This window comes from Ctenopharyngodon idella, chromosome 20 (genome assembly GCF_019924925.1).
Source record: "Ctenopharyngodon idella isolate HZGC_01 chromosome 20, HZGC01, whole genome shotgun sequence".
Classification (NCBI taxonomy): domain Eukaryota; kingdom Metazoa; phylum Chordata; class Actinopteri; order Cypriniformes; family Xenocyprididae; genus Ctenopharyngodon; species Ctenopharyngodon idella.
Genome location: NC_067239.1, coordinates 24,698,484 through 24,717,954, shown reverse-complemented (window position 1 = coordinate 24,717,954; position 19,471 = coordinate 24,698,484). Strand labels below are relative to the sequence as shown.

The following is a 19,471-nucleotide window of genomic DNA, read 5'->3' as shown; positions in this document are numbered from 1 at the left end:
GGAACGTTTCTTCCGCTTAACTGTTCCTCAGGGTTTGTTTCTTAGTAACACATTCTGAATCTGCTTCCGTTTCCAGGGTTTATTTTGAAAAATAAGCGGCAGTCATGGAGGACGAATGTGCGAGTGGGGCTGATTTTAGAGTAAATGTCAAGTCGAAAAAAATTGTTCGTGATCAGCTTGAAAAGTATAAAGACTTATTTAAAAAGTTGCTCGATGGCCAGTGCCATATTTGTCAGGAAGATAAGGACAAACTGTTGCAAGAAATGGTTGTGGTAAGTCTAGTTACATAAAAGAGGTGTCAGCTGAATTATTCTTGTCCTTATCAAGTTTACCATTGTTTTACATTAGTAACTGTTTTTCCTGTGGTATTTTTTTTTTTTTTTTGGTAACCAATTATGGGAGTTACTTATAATATCGACTTTTATTATTTGCAACTGTGGCTGTAGTCATAGTTTCTAGAGCCAAAAGTCATTTACTCAAATGTGTGTGTTGTTTTTTTCACCATCTTTATTGTCGTATTCCTTGTTTTTCTTATATTCACCTTATTTGTCTCTTTTAGAATTTTGAGTTCACAGTACAAGAAAATATAGTTATTGGTGGCTTGTCATGGGACGAGGTGTCAGAGGAATATTGTGAAGGTAGGTTACTGTCACGGTTTCAGAGAACTTATTACAAAGTATTTTACGATATTATGCCGACATTATGAATCAATGTTCTTTTGTAATATTTAGATTATGAGAGCACAGTAAATGACATTCTGGATGAGAAGATAGTAGAGACCGCCTGCAAACGCAGTTCTTACCCAAAACAAATACGCAACCAGGTTGTGCGATCGTTAAGAGCAGAGAGGAAACTTCTGGTGAGACATGCTGTTTTTATTTATTTATTTATTTGTAACTCCATTAAACGAATTATTATGAATTACGAATAATTATTTATAAGTCTATGTGTTTATATATTTTAATGTTTTTAAAAGAAGTCCCTTAGGCTGCATTTATTTGTTCCAAAATATAGTAAAAACAGTAACATTGTGAAATATTATTACAGTTTAAAATAACTGTTTTCTATTTGAATATATTTTAAAATGTAATTTATTCCTGTGCTGACAAAGCTGAATTTTCAGCATCATTACTTCAGTCTTCAGTGTCACATGATCCTTCAGAAATCATTCTAATATGCTGATTTGATGCTCAAGAAACATTTTTCTGATTATTATCAATGTTGAAAACAGGTGTGTACATTTTTTCACGATTCTTTGATGAATATAAAGTTCAAAAGAACAGCATTTATCTGAAATAGAAAGCTTTTGTAACATTATAAATGTCTTTACTGTCACCTTTACTGCATCCTTGCTGAAAAAAATAATTAATTTCTTTCCTAAAAAAAAAATCTTACTGACCCCAAACTTTTGAACGGTAGTGTATAATGTTACAGCTTTCTATGTTAGATAAATGCTGTTCTTTTGATCATCAAAGAATCCTGAAAAAATGCTGAAAATTCAGCTTTCAGGAATAAATTACATTTCAAAATATATTCAAATAGAAAACAGTTATTTTAAATAAATAAAAAAAATTCTCAATATCACTGTTTTTACTGTATTTTGGATCAAATAAATGCAGCCTTGGTGAGCATAAGAGAGTTCTTTTAAAAACATTTTTTAAACTTTTGAACAGCAGTGTATATTTAAAGAAACATTTGTCTAAGGAAAACACAATAAAATAATCAATTATTAAAATAATTACATTAGAAAAATTAATAGTAGCCTTTATAGGATAATATTTTTTTTATTTATTTTATTTTTTTATAATTGGACCTATTCACCCATCACACACTGTAGATTGTTAAAATTGTAGATGTTCCACCTCCGGCCACTAGATGTCCTAATATATTTAAAAATAGGCTATTGTGTTTGCTGTAACTCAAATGAGATACTGGGATATAAAGTGCAATACACTTTGATGCTAAAAGTTTATTACACTGTATTGAACAGCTCCTAGAAGACTGAATCCCCTGATGTTGCTGTGTGAATGTAGCTTATATGTTTTTACTCTTCATCCATTATTTTAGGGTTTGTATGAACAGGCAGTGAAGCCACAAGACATAAAGCCGGACCCAGCTCATGGTGTTTGCCCCATCAGTATTTTATTAATAATTATTTATTATTTTAGCAAAAGTATATTGTGGTACAAACAGTGTTTTATGCAATATTAATAAGTACCTGTTAAACATGGTTTTCACAGACACTATCATCAGAAATGTTTCAGCTGCTGCACCAACAATGTTCAAACAAGCCAGTACGGTTATGAAGGTACAAATCAGTGATAATTATCTGTATAAAGTGCTTCTGAATTGCATGTTACAATGTGCTTGTGCAATTAAGCTAAAATAATCTTTAAGTATACTAGTAATGAGCTGAAAGTCTCAGTAATAAATATAGACAAAAATACATTTGTATTAACATGCACCATTTTCCTTCATTCTGTTCAGTCTCTGAAAAGTCTAAAGCAGGCAGCTGAGGGCTTGCGTCAGGTTCTTGACATGCAGCCTTCAGCGGAGACGGTGGAAGTCTACAGAGAAGTGTTCGGCAGCTCAGTTGGAGATGTCTGTCTTGACCTTCACCACCGACTTCCTTCTAGCATCAAAAGAGCTGCTTCTGACTCAGAATACAGCGCAGACTATGTTCCTGCTCCTAAAATCATCCAAAAGAATGATGCAAATGCAATTTAATGTGTATGTGTTTGTACATTTGTGTGGAAATGGAGAAGGGCAGTATGGGAGTGTATTGACACCTGCTACTATATAGGTGTTTTGTATGCCGCTTCTTACTCATTTAATGTAAATAAATATTCTGGTCAAAAATGTGTTGCGTGTATAGTTTCACCACTTTCTTTTTCCATTAAATCCAATAAATTAAATTTTTAGAGAAGTGTTGTGCTGATGTGGTCCAGGTTCATACCACAAGGTGTTCTTGGTCTACCAGTGTTGGTTTCAAAATTAACTGGCACTTTTTTATTAAACAAACCAATTATCATTGACTGAAACAGTTCCTTTTGTATCCTTCATGAACAAAGGAAAATCTGACACTATTTTTTAGCATATCAGTAAGTCTTTTTTTTATGACTCTTATTTTCTCCAAAGGGGTGCAGATTTCTAATAAATCCATTATAGCGTCATAACTTTGAGCACATGGTTAGTAATGACTAAATGAACTCTAAAACTGTCAAATCATGCTACCTTTTATAAGTCATATGCCACCGTAGGCTATTAAAGTAACGTAATGTAACTTATTTTTGCCTCATAGAATGTTTAAATTAAAAATAAAATAAAAAGCACCTTTTTCAAAATGGTCATTTCGTGGAATGACCCTAAAGCGAAAACATTCACACTGACAAGTTACTGGCGTCCTCGAGAGAACCACGTGACTTCAAAGAACATCCGCCGATGGCATTTTCAAGAAATCACTAATGTCACTGTAGCACGTTGACTGACAGTTTAAAAATGGATAACTTTGCGCTAATTAACACAGCCTCGTAATTTGCTTTAATTTTCTATCTAGTTTAGTGGACGTAAATCTTCATTGTGCGCGTGCTCTCCTGCACCTGCCATGTCACTTTTCAATGCGACAAGTAACTTTACTCGAAGTGATGCTCCAGCTTTACGGTTGTTTCGAAAGAGTGAGGTATGTTACTTCTTTATGCTCGTTTCTTTTCTTTAAATAATTACAAACGCATAAACAATGTTATTAATGAAACCGTATGTAAAAATGTAGCCTACATAACTTACAAATCAGACTTTCTAACATGCCTTCTCATCTTTTGGATCTGTGCCACTCAAAATGATTTTATGGTTTACTAATACGATAATCCTGCACAGTACTGTAAAATGTTCAAGAAACAACACATCATAACTTCTACAACATATGATTGTTATTCAGAGCTCTGATGATGATGAGAAAAGGTTGAAAAGAAGAGAAAAGAACCGAGTTGCTGCCCAGAGAAGCCGCAAAAGACAAACCCAGAGAGCTGACGAGTTGCACGAGGTTTGCCACCTGCATATTATATAGCCTATATACTGTATAGAATATAGAAGATGCTGATTTCAGTATTTGTTCCTCTCAGTAAACATTTATTTTGCCCCATACAGACATATGTTGACAATTGTGGGCAGACATTGGAAAATACACCAAATGTCCAATGTGATTGATGTGGTTTTTACATAATATACCAAAATTTTGTGTAACCAGGCGTATGAGTGTCTGGAACAGGAGAACAGCCTGCTGAGGAAGGAAGTCCAGCTTTTGATAGAGGAACAGCAACGCTTAACAGATGCCCTCAAAGCCCATGAGCCTTTGTGCCCTGTCTTGAACTGTGGTATGACCTCAACAACAAGGTCCACAGGCACAGTGCCACAAGACATTCACATCTGATGCTCATGATGTCGGAATTTCCATTTAAGGATAAATTAAGCTAATTATCTTTAATACAAGTGATTCGTGCATACTAGCGGCATGCAGTTTTTATGCTTTTTATTCTAAAGTATTAACCCGTGAGTTCAGTATCCGTTAACATGCAGTTGAATTAATTATTCATGCTCGAACTTTCTCTTTTGCGTTTTTGACAGGTTTCGTTCAGAATACAGAATCTCTAGTCATATGTTACTTTTCCCAGGGCCATGCCTCACGTGAATACTTCCACTTTTGGTATTTACTGAGATAGAGTAAATAACCACTAACTAAACCATCTGTTATACCACAGTTAGTGGACTGTGAATGAACAACATGCGAGAATGGACTTCTGCTTTATGAGAGCCTATCCGACCAAAATACTAAAGGTTAGTTTCAAAACTCTGTTACAGCCGCTTTGTTATGGCTGCACTATTACAAATAACCACAAATGGCAGTGTTACTATTCTGTCTTGCTTGGTCATGTTTTGCTGTGGGTATGTATTGTAAGTAGAAGAATAATTTTATTTTAATAAAAAGGAATTACTCTGTTTATACACTCTGTGACGCAGATGCAGATTAAAATCCAGTATTACTTCAATTGTAATAGTGATACAATTTCTATTAAAATGAGGTCACCAAATCAGAAAAGGGCTAAATGTGTAGTTTTTTTCCTCTCTCATTTGTGTTGAAACCATATCTGGGGGTGGTTGCGGTAAAAATGGTGGTCAGATTTTTTTCTTGAATGTATCACTTCCTCAAACCCCCATGGACTTACCTTCCTAACCAGTGCCGGGTACACACTTCTATATTTCTCTTCCAGTTTTCTCTTCTCTTCTGAAAAGTCCTAGAGTTCCACATGGATCTGTTGACTTTCGTTTTAAAACGTTAAAGCCAAAAAGCATTGCTAAAGAATGTAAAAAACCCTTATAAAACATAGAAAGTTTTAGTATAATTAAGTATATTTGTTTGTTTATGACCATGCTAGCGCACATAGAATTGTTTAGAATGGGTTGAGTGTTAAGGAAATAGTTTCTACAGAAAAAGTATTGCTTTAATTTTGATTTGGGAATCAGGAAATGTATTTAGCACGCAAGTTTTAAATGCAGCATTTACAACGATGCACAGCCTCATAATACTGTTTGCAACGATATAAAAAGTTAATATTTTATACTTGATGCATCATAGATGGGTCTTCTCGTATGTACAGTAGGGTAGAAGCTGTATAAATCCAAATGGCAATGAAACTAACACTTCTATTAACTTTCTGGTCACAGAGGTCTGTATACCTGGATTTGAACCTTTTCCCATAATATCAGAGAGTTTCAGTTACAATAGACACAGAGCAAGTTCCGTAAAAATGTCTTCTTTGGATGATTTTTTTTTTTTTTAACAAATGACCACTGGGGGCCTCAGCAAACTTCCAGAAGGGTCCCAAAGTCTAAACAAATGTACACCATTAAGCCAGCCTCATATTTTTGAGTTTATATAATCTTATATATAATTGAGTTTATAGACAGCAGGGTCTTTGAATATTTTATTGGACATGATAGATAGATAGACAGATAGATAGATAGATAGATACATACATACATACATACATACATAGATAGGGTGCACATAATGGATAGGTCTTAAAGGGTTAGTTCACCCCAAAATGAAAATAATGTAATTTATTACTCACCCTCATGTCGTTCTACACCCGTAAGACCTTCGTTAATCTTCGGAACACAAATTAAGATATTTTTTATGAAATCCGATGGCTCGTTGAGGCCTCTACTGAGAGCAAAGCCATTGAAACTCTCAAGGTCCAAAAAGGTTTTAAAAACAACATGAAACAGTTCATGTGAGTTCAGTGGTTCTATCTTAATATTATAAAGCGACAAGAATACTTTTTGTGCACCAAAAAAAAAAAGAAGACTTTTCAACAATATCTAGTGATGGCCGATTTCAAAACACTGCTTCGGAGCTTTACGAATCGAATCAGTGGATCGGAGCGCCAAAGTCACGTGATTTCAGCAGTTTAGCCGTTTGATAGGAGATCCGAATCATTAATTCGAAACAAAAGATTCATAAAGCTCAGAAGCTTCATGAAGCAGTGTTTTGAAATTTTCTTTTTTTTTTTTGGCGCACAAAATGTATTCTTGTTGCTTTATAATATTAAGATAGAATCACTGAACTCACATGAACTGTTTAAAATATGTTTTTAGTACCTTTATAGATCTTGAGAGTTTCAATGGCTTTGCTCTCAATAGAGGCCTCACTGAGCCATCGGATTTAATCAACAATATCTTAATTTGTGTTCCGAAGATGATAAGGTCTTACGGGTGTAGAACGACATGAGGGTGAGTAATAAATTACATTATTTTCATTTTGGGGTGAACTAACCCTTTAAACCTCTTTTGTAAAAAGTGTCTCTTTAGGGTTTAAATTCTTGTTTTCTGTGTGTTTACATATAGTCTGATGCCGTGTTTAAAGCATGTGCTTTATAATCTGATTGATGTCTTTTTGTGGCCTACAATTCCTTGATTATTATGCCCTCTAGTGGACACATTACTAATGAACATGCATTCATTTTTTTATCTAAATATTTTATATATTCTATATATTTAATCAGTTATAAATTATAAAAATACCGAAAAATAGATATAGTTTGTATATAATCAGTTTAATCAATATTTTCAACAAATGTTATGTCTTCTACATCGTAAAAGTTCAGGTTGCGTCAGAGCTGTATGTCTCTCCTCGTCACTACACGAAAATAGAAGGAAGTAGAAAAGATTATCAGAAACTGTTTAGCATTGCCTTAAAAGTGGACATGCTTTCAAATATGAATAGAGGCGCATGCAAATACGCATTGTGAAATGGGAAATTAGGGGTGTGTCTTGAGCTTCTTAGTCGCCTCGCGGCAGAAAATTCTGTTATGGTAACTTTTCCTTCCTTGTCAAAGTTCCTGGTAGCGAATGTAGGTGGTTGCCCTCGGCACTCACATCTAAAAACTCTTGGAAACCTTACAGGAACTTAAAGAAGAATGTGGACATTGAAGTTCCTATTGAACCTACGCTTCCTTGATTTTCCCCATAGTAAAAAAGGGGACATTTCCATTGTACTGAGTAGGAAGTGGTCTAGATTGTTCACTAAATGCATTCATTAAAAGGTCAGTGCACCCAAAAATGAAAACTCTGTCATTTACTCACCCTCTAGATGTTCCATACCTGTATGAATTTATGTCTTCTGCTGAACAGTTGATGGGCCCCATTGACTTCCATAGTATATATATATATATATATATATATCATACAGGTTTGGAACATCTAGAGGGTGAGTAAATGATGACAGAATTTTCATTTTTGGGTGAACTAACCCTTTAATCTACATGGGCCAAGGGAAAACAAAAGTAATATCAACAGACTACAGGGTGGTTAGGGTACTTTTTTACCCTGAAGGAGTAAAGCATTCCTGCGATCTTACAAGTTAAAAACCTGTCGGTCATGAACACATTACATCAAAACTCTAAAATCATTATAATCATGTCCAAAGGTTATAACACTGGTGTTTGAAATATCATTACAACACCCTTTTGACATCTGAAGATTCCATTGCGACACTTTTAAATGGTTGCATCAGAATAAGAAGTTTCCGCTGATTGCATTAATTGCCAGGGGCTGTGACCATGTTGGCTCACATTCCGCCAGGGCAAAGTGCACTTGAATTACTGTGAAAGTCAAGTCATGGTGTTTGGGACCAGGTTCACTTCCAGCTCAGTGTAAGATATCACAGGAGTGCAAACACACACATGTATGTTGTATTCAAATAGATATAAGATTAGAAATCAGAATTTCACATTCAAAATATTTATGTCCTATATTATGCATTCTGTAAGGTGATCATTTAGTTACAAAAGTGTATTCATATCTGGATTAATTATTTTAACCACGAATAGTGATTCAGATTCATTTCTGTGCACTGATTGGGAAACAAATGTGTACAAAGAGTGTTCGTTTCCTGGTGATGATAATACAGTGTTTCTTCTTTATGGGCAATATACAGTATGTTTTCAGAAAAGAGGTGGAAGTTATCCGGGAGTAATTTCTGAGAGATTATTATCACATGTTTGACATCAGTGATGAAGCAACGAGCAGCAACTCGGTCTTGATTGCCACATAAATATGTTTTTCTACTTTTAGGGATGTGCACAAACAAACAAAAAAAAATTATTCGAGTTCAAACTAAACTGGAGCATAGCAGATAAAAAGACCAAAAGGGACGTTTTTTATTGTGGATCATGGAAAGGGGGGGAGCACCCAGCAATGTAATTAAAAAAAACATGTAAAGGTTTTTAATTTAGATGGATTCAACAGTAAGATTATCTATGGCCATAAAAGATATAATATTTAACTCACCTTTGACTCTGGCGGAGGATATCAACCTTGGAACCTTATTTTTATTTATTTATTTAGTGCCATATTAGAATTAAAGGCTATTTTCAGTAGACAAAAAATGTCAGTAGACAAAAAAGCCTCTTAGAGCAATAACAATAAAAACAAGTAAGATCTTTTAATTATATATTTGGTAGAAATTCTACAGAATTTCCTGGTTGCATTAAAAAGCCACTGTTCATGTATTTGCTATTGATAACCACTGACAGTTAGGCAGTGTCTCTATTTGTGTGTGTTTTTATCACTGCTAAAACCAGTCATGCTAAGTTACTCCCTCTCAAAGAGAAATGTTTAAAAGGTACTTTTAGATTCTGTACAACCACGTTTTTTTTCTAGAATAGTTTTTTTAGAAAAAAACAAACCAAGGCATTTGCTAGCAATTGTTCAGAATTCTGATTAATTTCCGCATTTTCCCCAAAAAGGGAGTTACCAAAACACAGGTACTGCCAAAGCCAAGAGTTCCCTAGCAGTTTTGAGCTTTCCAATGAATTTCAGAAGACTTTTACTAGAAGCCTTCCAGTGCTATGCTCATCTTTAATCAATTACAAAACATAATACGTGTTTCCCTTGAACAAAACCGCCCACTTTAACAGTAATAATCATTAAAATCAGCAAAAAATGCTGAATCATTGTTCTCTGGCTGGATGAACTCGATCAACCTAAGGGTTACAGTCAGCACGTCTCTCAGGTTATACATGTGTGGACTTGCCCTACAGCAAATATCTCAACACAACTGCTTTTTGAACACGTCAAGTACGCTTTAAAAAGTAACAATGTTCAGGTGTTGCCTCTTCTGATGCAATCAGGTTGATTCAGTGGTATTTAATCACATTTGACTTCAATAATGACAGCAAAGAATGGCTCAAATGCAAGTGGTATCATTTTTTATTAATAAAGTATCAAAAACAAACAACAGACAGTCAAAATGAAGCCATATATATTTCATATAAATATGCAATTGAATGTTGCAGGCCATTATCTTCTCAATCATGACTTATGGTAGCAATTGCACTTGAACACTTTGATGTGGACCGAAATGGCGTGATGGATAAAACCTGTTTTAATCACAAATAGAAAGCATAGCTTTGTCTTTATTACACATTTAATGTCAGTAGTACCACAGTTTGTGGCATGCCTGTTTGAACAAATACAAAAAAAAGGAAAAAGCTACCTGACGCCTGCGTCACTTAACCTTTCGGTACATGGCAGAACATAAATTTAGACTATACTCAAAAACAAGAGGCAGAAGTTTGTGAAACAATAAGGGGTTTTCCTCTGTCTGGTAGAAATGATGTTTTTAAATTTTCTTACACCTTTCTGCAATATTAGGCAATGCAGTCACACTGCCTGATCAGATGTCTTGTGGTATGTGTTTCTTCACTAACAACATGGCGTGACTAAAATTGGTTGACACATGATCCAGGAACATAACAAGACAATTATTAAGAGCTTCACGTTGAAAAGTTTAAGCTTTACATTGAATATTTTAAGCTTTTTTTTCCATTTAGGATAAGCCCAGCTAACAAAAATGTTCTAAGAACGTTTTGCTAACATTCACATTAACTTACGAAAACGTTATTTCATAATGTTCTCTGAAACTTTAAAATTTGTTAAATTTTTTTTCCCCAAAGCTTTCCTGGTTATGCAAACGTTAGAGGAAACATTAAGGGAATGTTCAACGTTAGTTTATCTCACGACCAATTCGTACGTATTTGACGAGGTGGCTAATTCGTACGACCTCACTCCTACGATTTGGGTGACGGGTAGGTTTAAGGGTAGGTCATTCGTACGAATTCATACAAATTGGGAACTTGTAAAATACATACGATTTAGCAAAATTTGTACGAATTTGTTCGAGTGAGGTTGTACAAATTCGTACGAATTAGCCACCTCGTCAAATACGTACGAATTGCCGTGAGATTGGGTTGGAATGTTCCATTTAAACATTTTTTGCAAACATTATGGGAACGTTACTTTTGAATGTTCTCTGATTGTCTACTTACAACTCGTTTCAGAACAATCTAAAACATTTCAGAAAAAAAATGTTCCATGAACAATGTATAAACAACATTTTGAGAACATTATTAAAAACCACATGAAAGAACATTCGATTAATGTTACCGGAAGAACGTTTGCTCATAACTTCGAGAGAACCTTGTCAGAATGTTCTGTTAGCTGGGAGTGTAGAGGTTTGTGCATCTAGACAATAACAACACACAGCTACAGTATACATCAGAAAATAAGTATGTCCTTGCTAAAAGCACAAAAACACTTTTTTCCTTTTTTTTTTACAGTGTGCTGATAAATGCAGACCCTCCTGCTCACAGCATTGTAACAACAATATATTTATATGGGTGAGGTGATAGATAGGCTTTCAGTGGTGAAGGGTAGGGACTTCCTTGTAAGTAGCGTCTCAAAGTCCACTCCGCGTCGACTTCCCTGTTATTTTATCTGTTTTAGTTAGAGTTTCCTGTAATATATATATATATATATATAGACCCAGTCCTGAGAGATTAGTAGCAGCTTGAAATACTTCACGTGGCATGTTATGTGGACACTTAACAAGGCAGAGGCCACAGATAAATATGTAACTAAATTAAACAACTTCATTCACCCTGTATGTCTGCCAAAAAATGAAAAAGATACACACAAATCACTACGTTTTCCCCCTCACTAGAATAGTACTTGCTGTCAAACACACCGCCAGGGTTTAATTTAACCAACAAGCTGATAAATAAATGAAATCATGTTGTTCTAGCATCAACATGACATCAAGCTTTGGTGCATACAAAAAGCATATCATACATTTACGAACACATTTAAATAAGAGAAAAACGCATCAGACGTCCTTCAACACTTCAGTGCTTTAACAGTCTCTTTCAGTGTACTTCAGACCGACCTTGAGTGGCAGCATGGCAGGCACCCGTGTTTAGTCCTTTATAACGTGGGTGAACCTTCCAGTGTTCCTTGGCGAGGACTGCAGAGCCATTAGCTTCTTGCCTGTACAGTTTGTGATTCAGAGATGCCCACAGCTAGTTGGTATCGCGGTGTGTGTTGGTCCACTTGTGGTAAGATTCAGACCCTGCAGGGTGGTCTCTTTGATTTGTTGGATAAAGAGCTTCCTCTCGTCTTCAGGAGTCTGGCCGTTCTGAGCACGGACAATACAGGTGGGCCTGTGCAGGTTGAGCATGTAAACTAGCTGCTGTTTTTGGTTCTTGAGCTCCTCAATCTGGGCTTTCAACTCAGCATTGATGGACTCCAACTTCTCTGACTCCTGAATAAAATAACAAAAAACATTTGTAGAACATAAATTAGTGTAAAATTCAAAAGACATTTTTGAAATATTAAATAAATATTTTAGATATGAATAATATATATATATATAAAAAGGGAAAATAACAAAGACTACCTTTTGTAAATGGTCAGTTTTCTCCTTTTTCTTGTTTCGGCATTTTGCTGCTGCAATTTTGTTTCTTTCCCTCCTTCTTTTTTTTCGTTCACTTTCCTCTGGATTGGCCTGAAATTATAATATTTATCACATACATTAAAAAAATATACATACCCACATTGTATAATGAATATTGATTTTATGAAACGACCTAATGATTCTGAATTAGGTCCACAAGTGGATGAACAAGCGAATTGTGCAAGCATGGCTTTTCTACGTGTGTGTTACTCAATATAACCAATGTGAAATACAAGAAATTACATTCGTTTTAAATGTTAGAACTGTAAATGAGTCATTCTTACCTCCCGCTTCATTACAGGTTGTTCAGTGGGTCGTTCGCTGTTCATACACGCTCTATCAGAGGTCAAGGTGCTCAGGCCGTTGGACATGCGTTTGTTCTGGATGGCGTAGCGCAGCTCTTCTTTCACTAATGGGGTGAAGTTGGTGAAGTCGTCCAGTGTGAGTGAGCCGGGCGGGGAGAGGCAGGGAACCAAAGCTGATGCACTGATCTCAAAGGGACCCAAACCAGGATGCTGAAGCATCATTCCGAAATCTAAAACATATGATGCAAGATTTAAGTCATGGTTCTAATAAGGAAGGATCATAGTAAACTTTTTGTAGTCAGTTACACATTCTACCCCCTCCCTTCTCTATAAAATATTATACTACTGACTTAACTGTAAAAAAAAAAAAGTTAGTATGTAAAATAGTTAGAATGTAAAAATGCTACAGTAAAAACCTATTAAATGATTAACGGTAAAAAAAAAAAAAAAAAAAAAAAAAAAAAAAAATCAATACATGTACTTGCACTGTAAAATATTGTAAAAATATATTATAGAAATAAAAATGATGAATTTATATAATTTTATCAAATATATTTATAAATTTATTATTATTTCAATATATTAATATTTTTTTATTTACAATTGAAAAATATATTTAGCAAGGGGTAGACTCTTATGTTGTTCAGTTATTTTTTTAGTATAATTTTAATACAATATGTGTTACCCTTAAGGTGCTTTGTGTTTGTAAAACTGCTCAGTCTTATTATTATTATTATATTATACGTCCACATTTGCTACAGAAACAAATTTTCATCAAAGTGAAACTCATTAAAGCCTTAAAATTGTACCACATATTCTCTTATTCTCAGTACATTTACAATGACAAACAGATTTGAATAGCTCGAACAAGTTAGTATTTTAAAACAATATAATTTAATCACATAGGAAGTGTAAAATATATATTAATGCTTTTAACATCACATTATTTTTCGAGGGTTTGTTTTAGGTTCTGGCAACCACAGTTGTCAATATTTTATCGTATTTTTTTTACAGTGATGTATTACATATAGCTTAGCCTATATATATATTACACTTTCTGCTTCATTCAAAATTTAAGCGACTACATTCAATTACAATACTCAACTGTTTTGTAAAACATATGCTCTAACTATACAATGCAGGTCTACATAATCAGTAAAATCCTGTCAAATCATCATCTTTAACGGTTTAATAAGCTCTAATCCGATGACACTGTAGCCTGTGTTGATCGTTAATGTAAACTGTTATTGTTGTAAATATTTTTACAGTTGGCTATAACGATTCGCCTAAAGAAGTAGCCTACATATGATAATCAGTTATACAAATATTACAACATGAGTTACTGCAGCCCAGTTCCGCACGTTTTGCAACTACTCGAGAACAAGATAACTTAGCCTAGATTATGATAAGAAAAAAAAAAAAAAAAAAACACATTAAAATAGAAATATATAGTATAAAATATAACGTTTTGAATATAAAGTAGCCTAAATTAAGATTGTTAACCTATACAACCGCTTAACCCAAAAACATTTTTTAAACCAGCCACTGGCTGAGTTGATTTATCAGAACATAGCGTAGACATTTTCCACAGTGTGTTCTCGAACAGTTACAACAAACAAGCGAAACAATGTTGTCACTCACCTTGTTTTGACTGAATAAAACGCGCGTGTTGTGATGCTCTCCTCCGGCTGGAGTGTTCTCGCGCTCAGCTGGTAAAGTTACAGTTGTCGCCGGCTCGTTGCATCACCCCTTTTAATGGCTGGAGGACGTGAACTACTACTAGAGGCGGAGCGAGTGACGTCACCCTATTTATAGTATCAGGAAAGCTGTCTTTGCGATGATGCAATCAGGCAACCCTCTGCGCGCACCATAACTGGGCACGCTCAGACCCCCGCCCTCCCCGTACAATGGAGGAATCGAAGTCGTAGGCTGACATGTTAACCTAATGAGCAAATAAAGACATACCCGTGTAATGACATGGGATCTCTGGTATGCTCTAATGTCATGTACTGAATAGTTGAAAAAAAAAAGACTTGGGAGTGGATAGATTGACTGGCTAGTTGGTCAGAATGAGACCCGAAAATCCCTCTCATTCTGTTAGCTAAGCACACTCATTTTTGTGTGTGTGTGTGTTAATGGAGAATTGTATGAAGATGGAGAGTTGATCCCAAGGTCAGTGTATTGCTGTCTTTTATTTAGTCTGTTTAGCTTTTTATTTAGTCCACAAGTGAAAATTTTGTATTCAAAAATGACCATTTAGTTTTGCACGTCCACTGTCAACTTGTCCTATAGTCATTTCTGTGATTTATACTTGAGTTTTATGTTCATTCATGTTGATTTTTCATCATTAAATTCAAAGATTGCAAAAAGTATCTGTGAAACTTTGATTTTACAAAGTATAAACTTTTAAATTTTACAGCGTTCAATTTTTAAAATATAATTCAAGGTTGTAAATATTTTATTGTAAATATTGGTGCTTTATTGTGGTTTATTTTAATTATTGTGAACCTCTTCTATGTCCTGTTTTATCTGTGGGTTAATCACTTAAGCTAGGATATGAAAAGTTGTTTATTTTCCATTCAAGCTGCATTTATTTTCCATTGTTAATAAGTAGATGTTTTAGAACAGACGTATTTTGTAATCTATGTAATATTAAAATAAATGATCAAAAACAACACCTACAAAACAAAAGCCTCAATGAAATAATCAGATAACGACAAAAGATGGTGAAACAAATGTTAGAGCTCAGCTTTTGTCCGTTTACTTTGAGTTCAACGGAATGATTTCAGGGAGTGGACAGTACGCAGTGTCTGCATTCCTCTCCTGGATGTGAAGCGCAGCTTTCTTGCTCTGGTTGGGTCATTACCCAGTACAACACGCTCTTACCTCTGTGTTCTGGAAATTTCCAGTGATCTCCTTTTACCAGTCCTGGTGCAATCACTACTAAAACACTCCCTTATTACATACAATTGTGCTTGAACACAAAATAATGTTACCAAGGAGATCTGTCTAAACCTGACACAAAGTCAAAACATGGCAATATTTATTTTTCCCAAGAGAAATTATGACTGTCGGGCTTAAAAACTAAGTTCTCAGAATTAATGAATCTGGGTAATGAATGAGTTGCATTTTGACTCATGGTTTAACATTAATTGAATTTGCTGTTGTTGTTGTTTTGACATCCATCAATATATGGAAATAATTATATTTGTTGATTTATGTTTTCTTAAGTACCAAAGAATTAGATTCAAATTTTTTAATAGCATTTGATGTGGTTTATTTTTCCGGTAACACTTTACAGTAGGTTTCCTTATCATTAGTTAACTACTTTAGTTAACATGAATGAACAATACTTCTACAGCATTTATTCACCTTAGTTAATGTTAATTTCAGCATTTACTAATACATTATTAAAATCAAATGTTGTATTTGTTAACATTAGTTAATGTAATATGAACTAACATGAACAGATGGATTTTATTAACAAAAAAAATTAATAAATACTGTTACAAATGTATTTCTCCTTATTAGTTCATGTTAGTTAACACATTAATTCATGTTAACAAATGAGACCTTATTGTAAAGTGTTACCATTTTTACTAACCCACGTTATAAAGTACTATAAAATAAATTTGTTGTTGTTTATTTACTGATATATGATACACTGGCCCCAAAAAGTACATAGACAGGTAAGCAGGATTTAAACATTTATAAAACTTTTTAAATCCAAACCAAATAGCTTTTATTTTTCAAGAAATATAGCACAAAAATATTTTTTTCAAGCTAGTCGTGTTTTACAAAAAGAAGTTTGTTAGGTTTAAAATTGTGAAACAATAAATATACTGTTCAATATTAAGATAGACAGCACTGGAGCACTTTCTAGTTGTCAAAACGTCAGGAGAACATAATGTGATGTATTACACATGTGGTTACACTAGATAGCTGTGTGAACTTGAGGGGAACTGACTACATACATGCACTACCTTGACGCCAGTTGGTTATAGAAAAGGGAAGTTAGTTCTGAGAAAATGTCTCGTATATAATTTGTTTGCATGATGCAACTGGATTTGATTTGATGTTGCCCAATGCAATGAAATCCATACATCATTATACATGTCCAAAAGAAATGTATTAATTTAAGTACTATGTAAACCAAAATCCCAAAGACAACAGGTGCTGTTGAAACTAAAATGGTGTTTGTGATCAAATGTGTCCATAAATATATTAAATATTTTAAAGAGTCACTCCGTGATATTTAAATTACTGAAACAGATAGTGAGATGAATTTATACTAATATGCTGTACACCGGACATGTGTGGACCCATCCGAATGATCTACAACCTTACACAGAGCTTAATATAGAAGTATTCACCATCTTATCATCTCTTTATCATATCTGACAGGGCTGAGTCACGTCATAGAGTTCATCGTATAAAGTCAAACAGGTGTTTAAAGGCCTGTGTGGCCATTTTGTGTCTGTGACATGGATACAGCTGTTATGATGTCAGTATTGACCTGTTAGCTATTAATACACTGTGAAGTTTCAGGAGAAGTGATTTCACTTTTCCATCTGTTGTTACTTGTTGATTGTTGTCTATCTTGAATAATTTGAAACGTTTGAGTAAAAGAAAAGGCATTTGCACAAATTGTACACTGTAAAAAAGAATTGTTGGTTTAACTTAAAAAAGTAAGTTACCAGGTTGCCTTAAAATTTTGAGTTCATTGAAATGTACAATTTTGAGTTAATACAATGAAGGCGATTGGTTTAATCAACAGAAACTCAAAATGTTATGACTGTTATCTGAACCACATTAAAAAAATGTTGTGATAAAAAAATAATGAAAATATTTTTTTACAGTGTAAGATAAAGGTATTCATATTCAAACAGTTTTATTTTTCATTCAGTTTCTTTATGATGTGAAGAACAATTTAGTCATGTCTTTCAGTTTTGTTTTTATGAAGTCTCCACTATCTTTACTGCTGGTCTCAATCTAATCAGTTTTTTGATAAGAACACACAGTCATATTTTTAAAAGAAAATATTTGTATGTATGTATGCATTTATTTATTTAAAAGAGTAACCATTAACCACATTAGAATCACTTTATGTACTATGTTTTTTATATATGATTATAATAATGTTGCATATCTTTCATTTGACTTCTACATATATGCATATATTTCTATATATCTATCACTTTTTTTTTCTTGTCTTATTTTAATCTCCTTCCAATTGTATGTGGGTATTATGAAAAAACAAGGCTTGTGGTTTTAAAGGGATAGTTCACTGAAAAATGTAAATTCCCTCATCATTTACTTACCCTCAAATTGTTCCAAACCTGTATGAATTTCCATCTTCTGCTGAACACAAAATATGATATTTTGAAGAATGTCGGTAACCAAAAAGTTGATGGGCCCCATTGACTTCAATAGTGTTTTTCCATACTATGGAAGTCAATGGGGAGGCCATCAACTGTTTGGTTACCCATGTTCTTCAAAATATTTTATTTTGTGTTCAGCAGAAGATAGAAATTCCTACAGATTTGGAACAACTTGAGGGTGAGTAAATGATGACAGGATTTTCATTTATGAGTGAACTGTCCCTTTAACAATTCCAAGTCCAGACAAGAATATAGTTCGGTCAAATTGTAATTATTTTAATATTTTATACACTTTAATTTCCTTTTAATTTCTTTTATTTTTTATTATTTATTTCTAACGCCACATGATGTGGCCTTTGTGTCACAGACACAGGTTAAGCAGCGCACAAAGCACTTTCATAAGAAGCACAGACTGCGTATTGTTTCTTTAATTCAAGCTTACTCGAGTATTCTCGCCAGGGGAGAACACGTCATCCTTCCGGGAAGTTGAGACTACAGTAATCCTGAGACTGTCCGTTGTTTTCTAGGCTTAGAGGTGAGAAGTCAAATCACCCTTTTCCCAAAACACCACGCGTTTCAAATGAAACGTATATTGCTGGAATAATGAAAGGTCGGGATCGATATTTTGATTTGCACTTTCGGTCTGACACATCGCATTCCAGTCAAACGTTAGTCATCGAAAACGCCTGATGGTTTCTCTTTCTAGATGTTATTATACTTACAAATCTAATGACAGAGTACAGTAGCCTATATATTAGTATATTATGTAGCATACTAGATACAAGGTCAATACATTTACACAAATAGCGATAGCCTGCTAATATTGTCATCAAATCACATATTATTATTAATATATTTAGATTAAGGTTTTACAAATCCAACAATAACTGTATTAACTACGGTATTTTGGTGAAGCAATGTGTAGTACGTTTTTTTATACTAGGTAGGCCTGTTTAATAAAGGTTCAATGTATTTGTATAGTAGGCTATGTTTCACCATTTATACATCACCTGACTGCAGTTTCAGAATAATATAGCCTAACTTGAAAAATATAAGCTTTGTCATAAGAATCCATGTTCAAACATATTGATGATGCACATTAAACTCTGGTTTAGTTTTTGTTTATTCCAGAGCTAATAACAAATATTCACATGTAAAAGTAAATGTAGTGGTATTTGTGGACCAAACCCTAGATCAGTGATTCTCAACTGGTGTGTCGTGACCCAAAGATTGGTCACAGGTCTGATAATATTTGGCCCATGCAGGGATTGTTCTGTCACACTTTTGCTGTTGTTTATGTATGTACAAAATGTCAGTTTGTCATGTTAATTTGCGTATTGTTGGAGCTACGCAGCTCTTGGTAATTTTTTAAAAATGTCTGATTTTTACATGCTTTATAAACTGTTGGGTTGCCTCACAGTGTAAAAAAGTAAAAAAAA

The 19,471-nt window shown here is 34.1% G+C and overlaps 3 protein-coding genes across 3 annotated transcripts; 2 read left to right on the top strand and 1 right to left on the bottom strand.

The window, feature by feature from the left end:
* Positions 1 to 62: 62 nt before the first annotated feature.
* Positions 63 to 2,926, top strand: nsl1 (NSL1 component of MIS12 kinetochore complex). The gene is made up of 6 exons (XM_051875046.1): positions 63 to 272; positions 560 to 638; positions 732 to 859; positions 2,068 to 2,122; positions 2,241 to 2,308; positions 2,488 to 2,926. The coding sequence occupies exons 1-6, from the start codon at positions 105 to 107 to the stop codon at positions 2,725 to 2,727; spliced, it is 738 nt and encodes a 245-aa protein (XP_051731006.1). The 5' UTR covers positions 63 to 104; the 3' UTR covers positions 2,728 to 2,926.
* Positions 2,927 to 3,407: 481 nt separating this feature from the next.
* Positions 3,408 to 5,092, top strand: batf3 (basic leucine zipper transcription factor, ATF-like 3). Its single transcript, XM_051875047.1, has 3 exons — positions 3,408 to 3,679; positions 3,935 to 4,039; positions 4,244 to 5,092. The coding sequence occupies exons 1-3, from the start codon at positions 3,605 to 3,607 to the stop codon at positions 4,424 to 4,426; spliced, it is 363 nt and encodes a 120-aa protein (XP_051731007.1). The 5' UTR covers positions 3,408 to 3,604; the 3' UTR covers positions 4,427 to 5,092.
* Positions 5,093 to 9,747: 4,655 nt separating this feature from the next.
* atf3 (activating transcription factor 3) lies at positions 9,748 to 14,451 on the bottom strand. Its single transcript, XM_051875336.1, has 4 exons — positions 14,293 to 14,451; positions 12,631 to 12,881; positions 12,290 to 12,397; positions 9,748 to 12,154 (listed from the first exon to the last, which is right to left on the bottom strand). Exons 2-4 carry the CDS (start codon positions 12,871 to 12,873, stop codon positions 11,897 to 11,899), a joined length of 609 nt encoding a protein of 202 aa, XP_051731296.1. The 5' UTR covers positions 12,874 to 12,881; positions 14,293 to 14,451; the 3' UTR covers positions 9,748 to 11,896.
* Positions 14,452 to 19,471: the final 5,020 nt, after the last annotated feature.

What these genes read in the sequence shown, in the direction of transcription:
- batf3 (XM_051875047.1), top strand. Translation starts at nt 3,605, where the DNA reads ATGTCACTTTTCAATGCGACAAGTAACTTTACTCGAAGTGATGCTCCA. An exon ending in GGTTGTTTCGAAAGAGTGAG is followed by an intron (nt 3,680 to 3,934) that starts GTATGTTACTTC and finishes ATTGTTATTCAG; the next exon opens with AGCTCTGATGATGATGAGAA. An exon ending in GAGCTGACGAGTTGCACGAG is followed by an intron (nt 4,040 to 4,243) that starts GTTTGCCACCTG and finishes TTGTGTAACCAG; the next exon opens with GCGTATGAGTGTCTGGAACA.
- nsl1 (XM_051875046.1), top strand. Translation starts at nt 105, where the DNA reads ATGGAGGACGAATGTGCGAGTGGGGCTGATTTTAGAGTAAATGTCAAG. An exon ending in TGTTGCAAGAAATGGTTGTG is followed by an intron (nt 273 to 559) that starts GTAAGTCTAGTT and finishes TGTCTCTTTTAG; the next exon opens with AATTTTGAGTTCACAGTACA. An exon ending in AAAGCCGGACCCAGCTCATG is followed by an intron (nt 2,123 to 2,240) that starts GTGTTTGCCCCA and finishes TGGTTTTCACAG; the next exon opens with ACACTATCATCAGAAATGTT.
- atf3 (XM_051875336.1), bottom strand. Translation starts at nt 12,873, where the DNA reads ATGATGCTTCAGCATCCTGGTTTGGGTCCCTTTGAGATCAGTGCATCA. An exon ending in AACCTGTAATGAAGCGGGAG is followed by an intron (nt 12,398 to 12,630) that starts GTAAGAATGACT and finishes TTATAATTTCAG; the next exon opens with GCCAATCCAGAGGAAAGTGA. An exon ending in AAACTGACCATTTACAAAAG is followed by an intron (nt 12,155 to 12,289) that starts GTAGTCTTTGTT and finishes TATTTTATTCAG; the next exon opens with GAGTCAGAGAAGTTGGAGTC.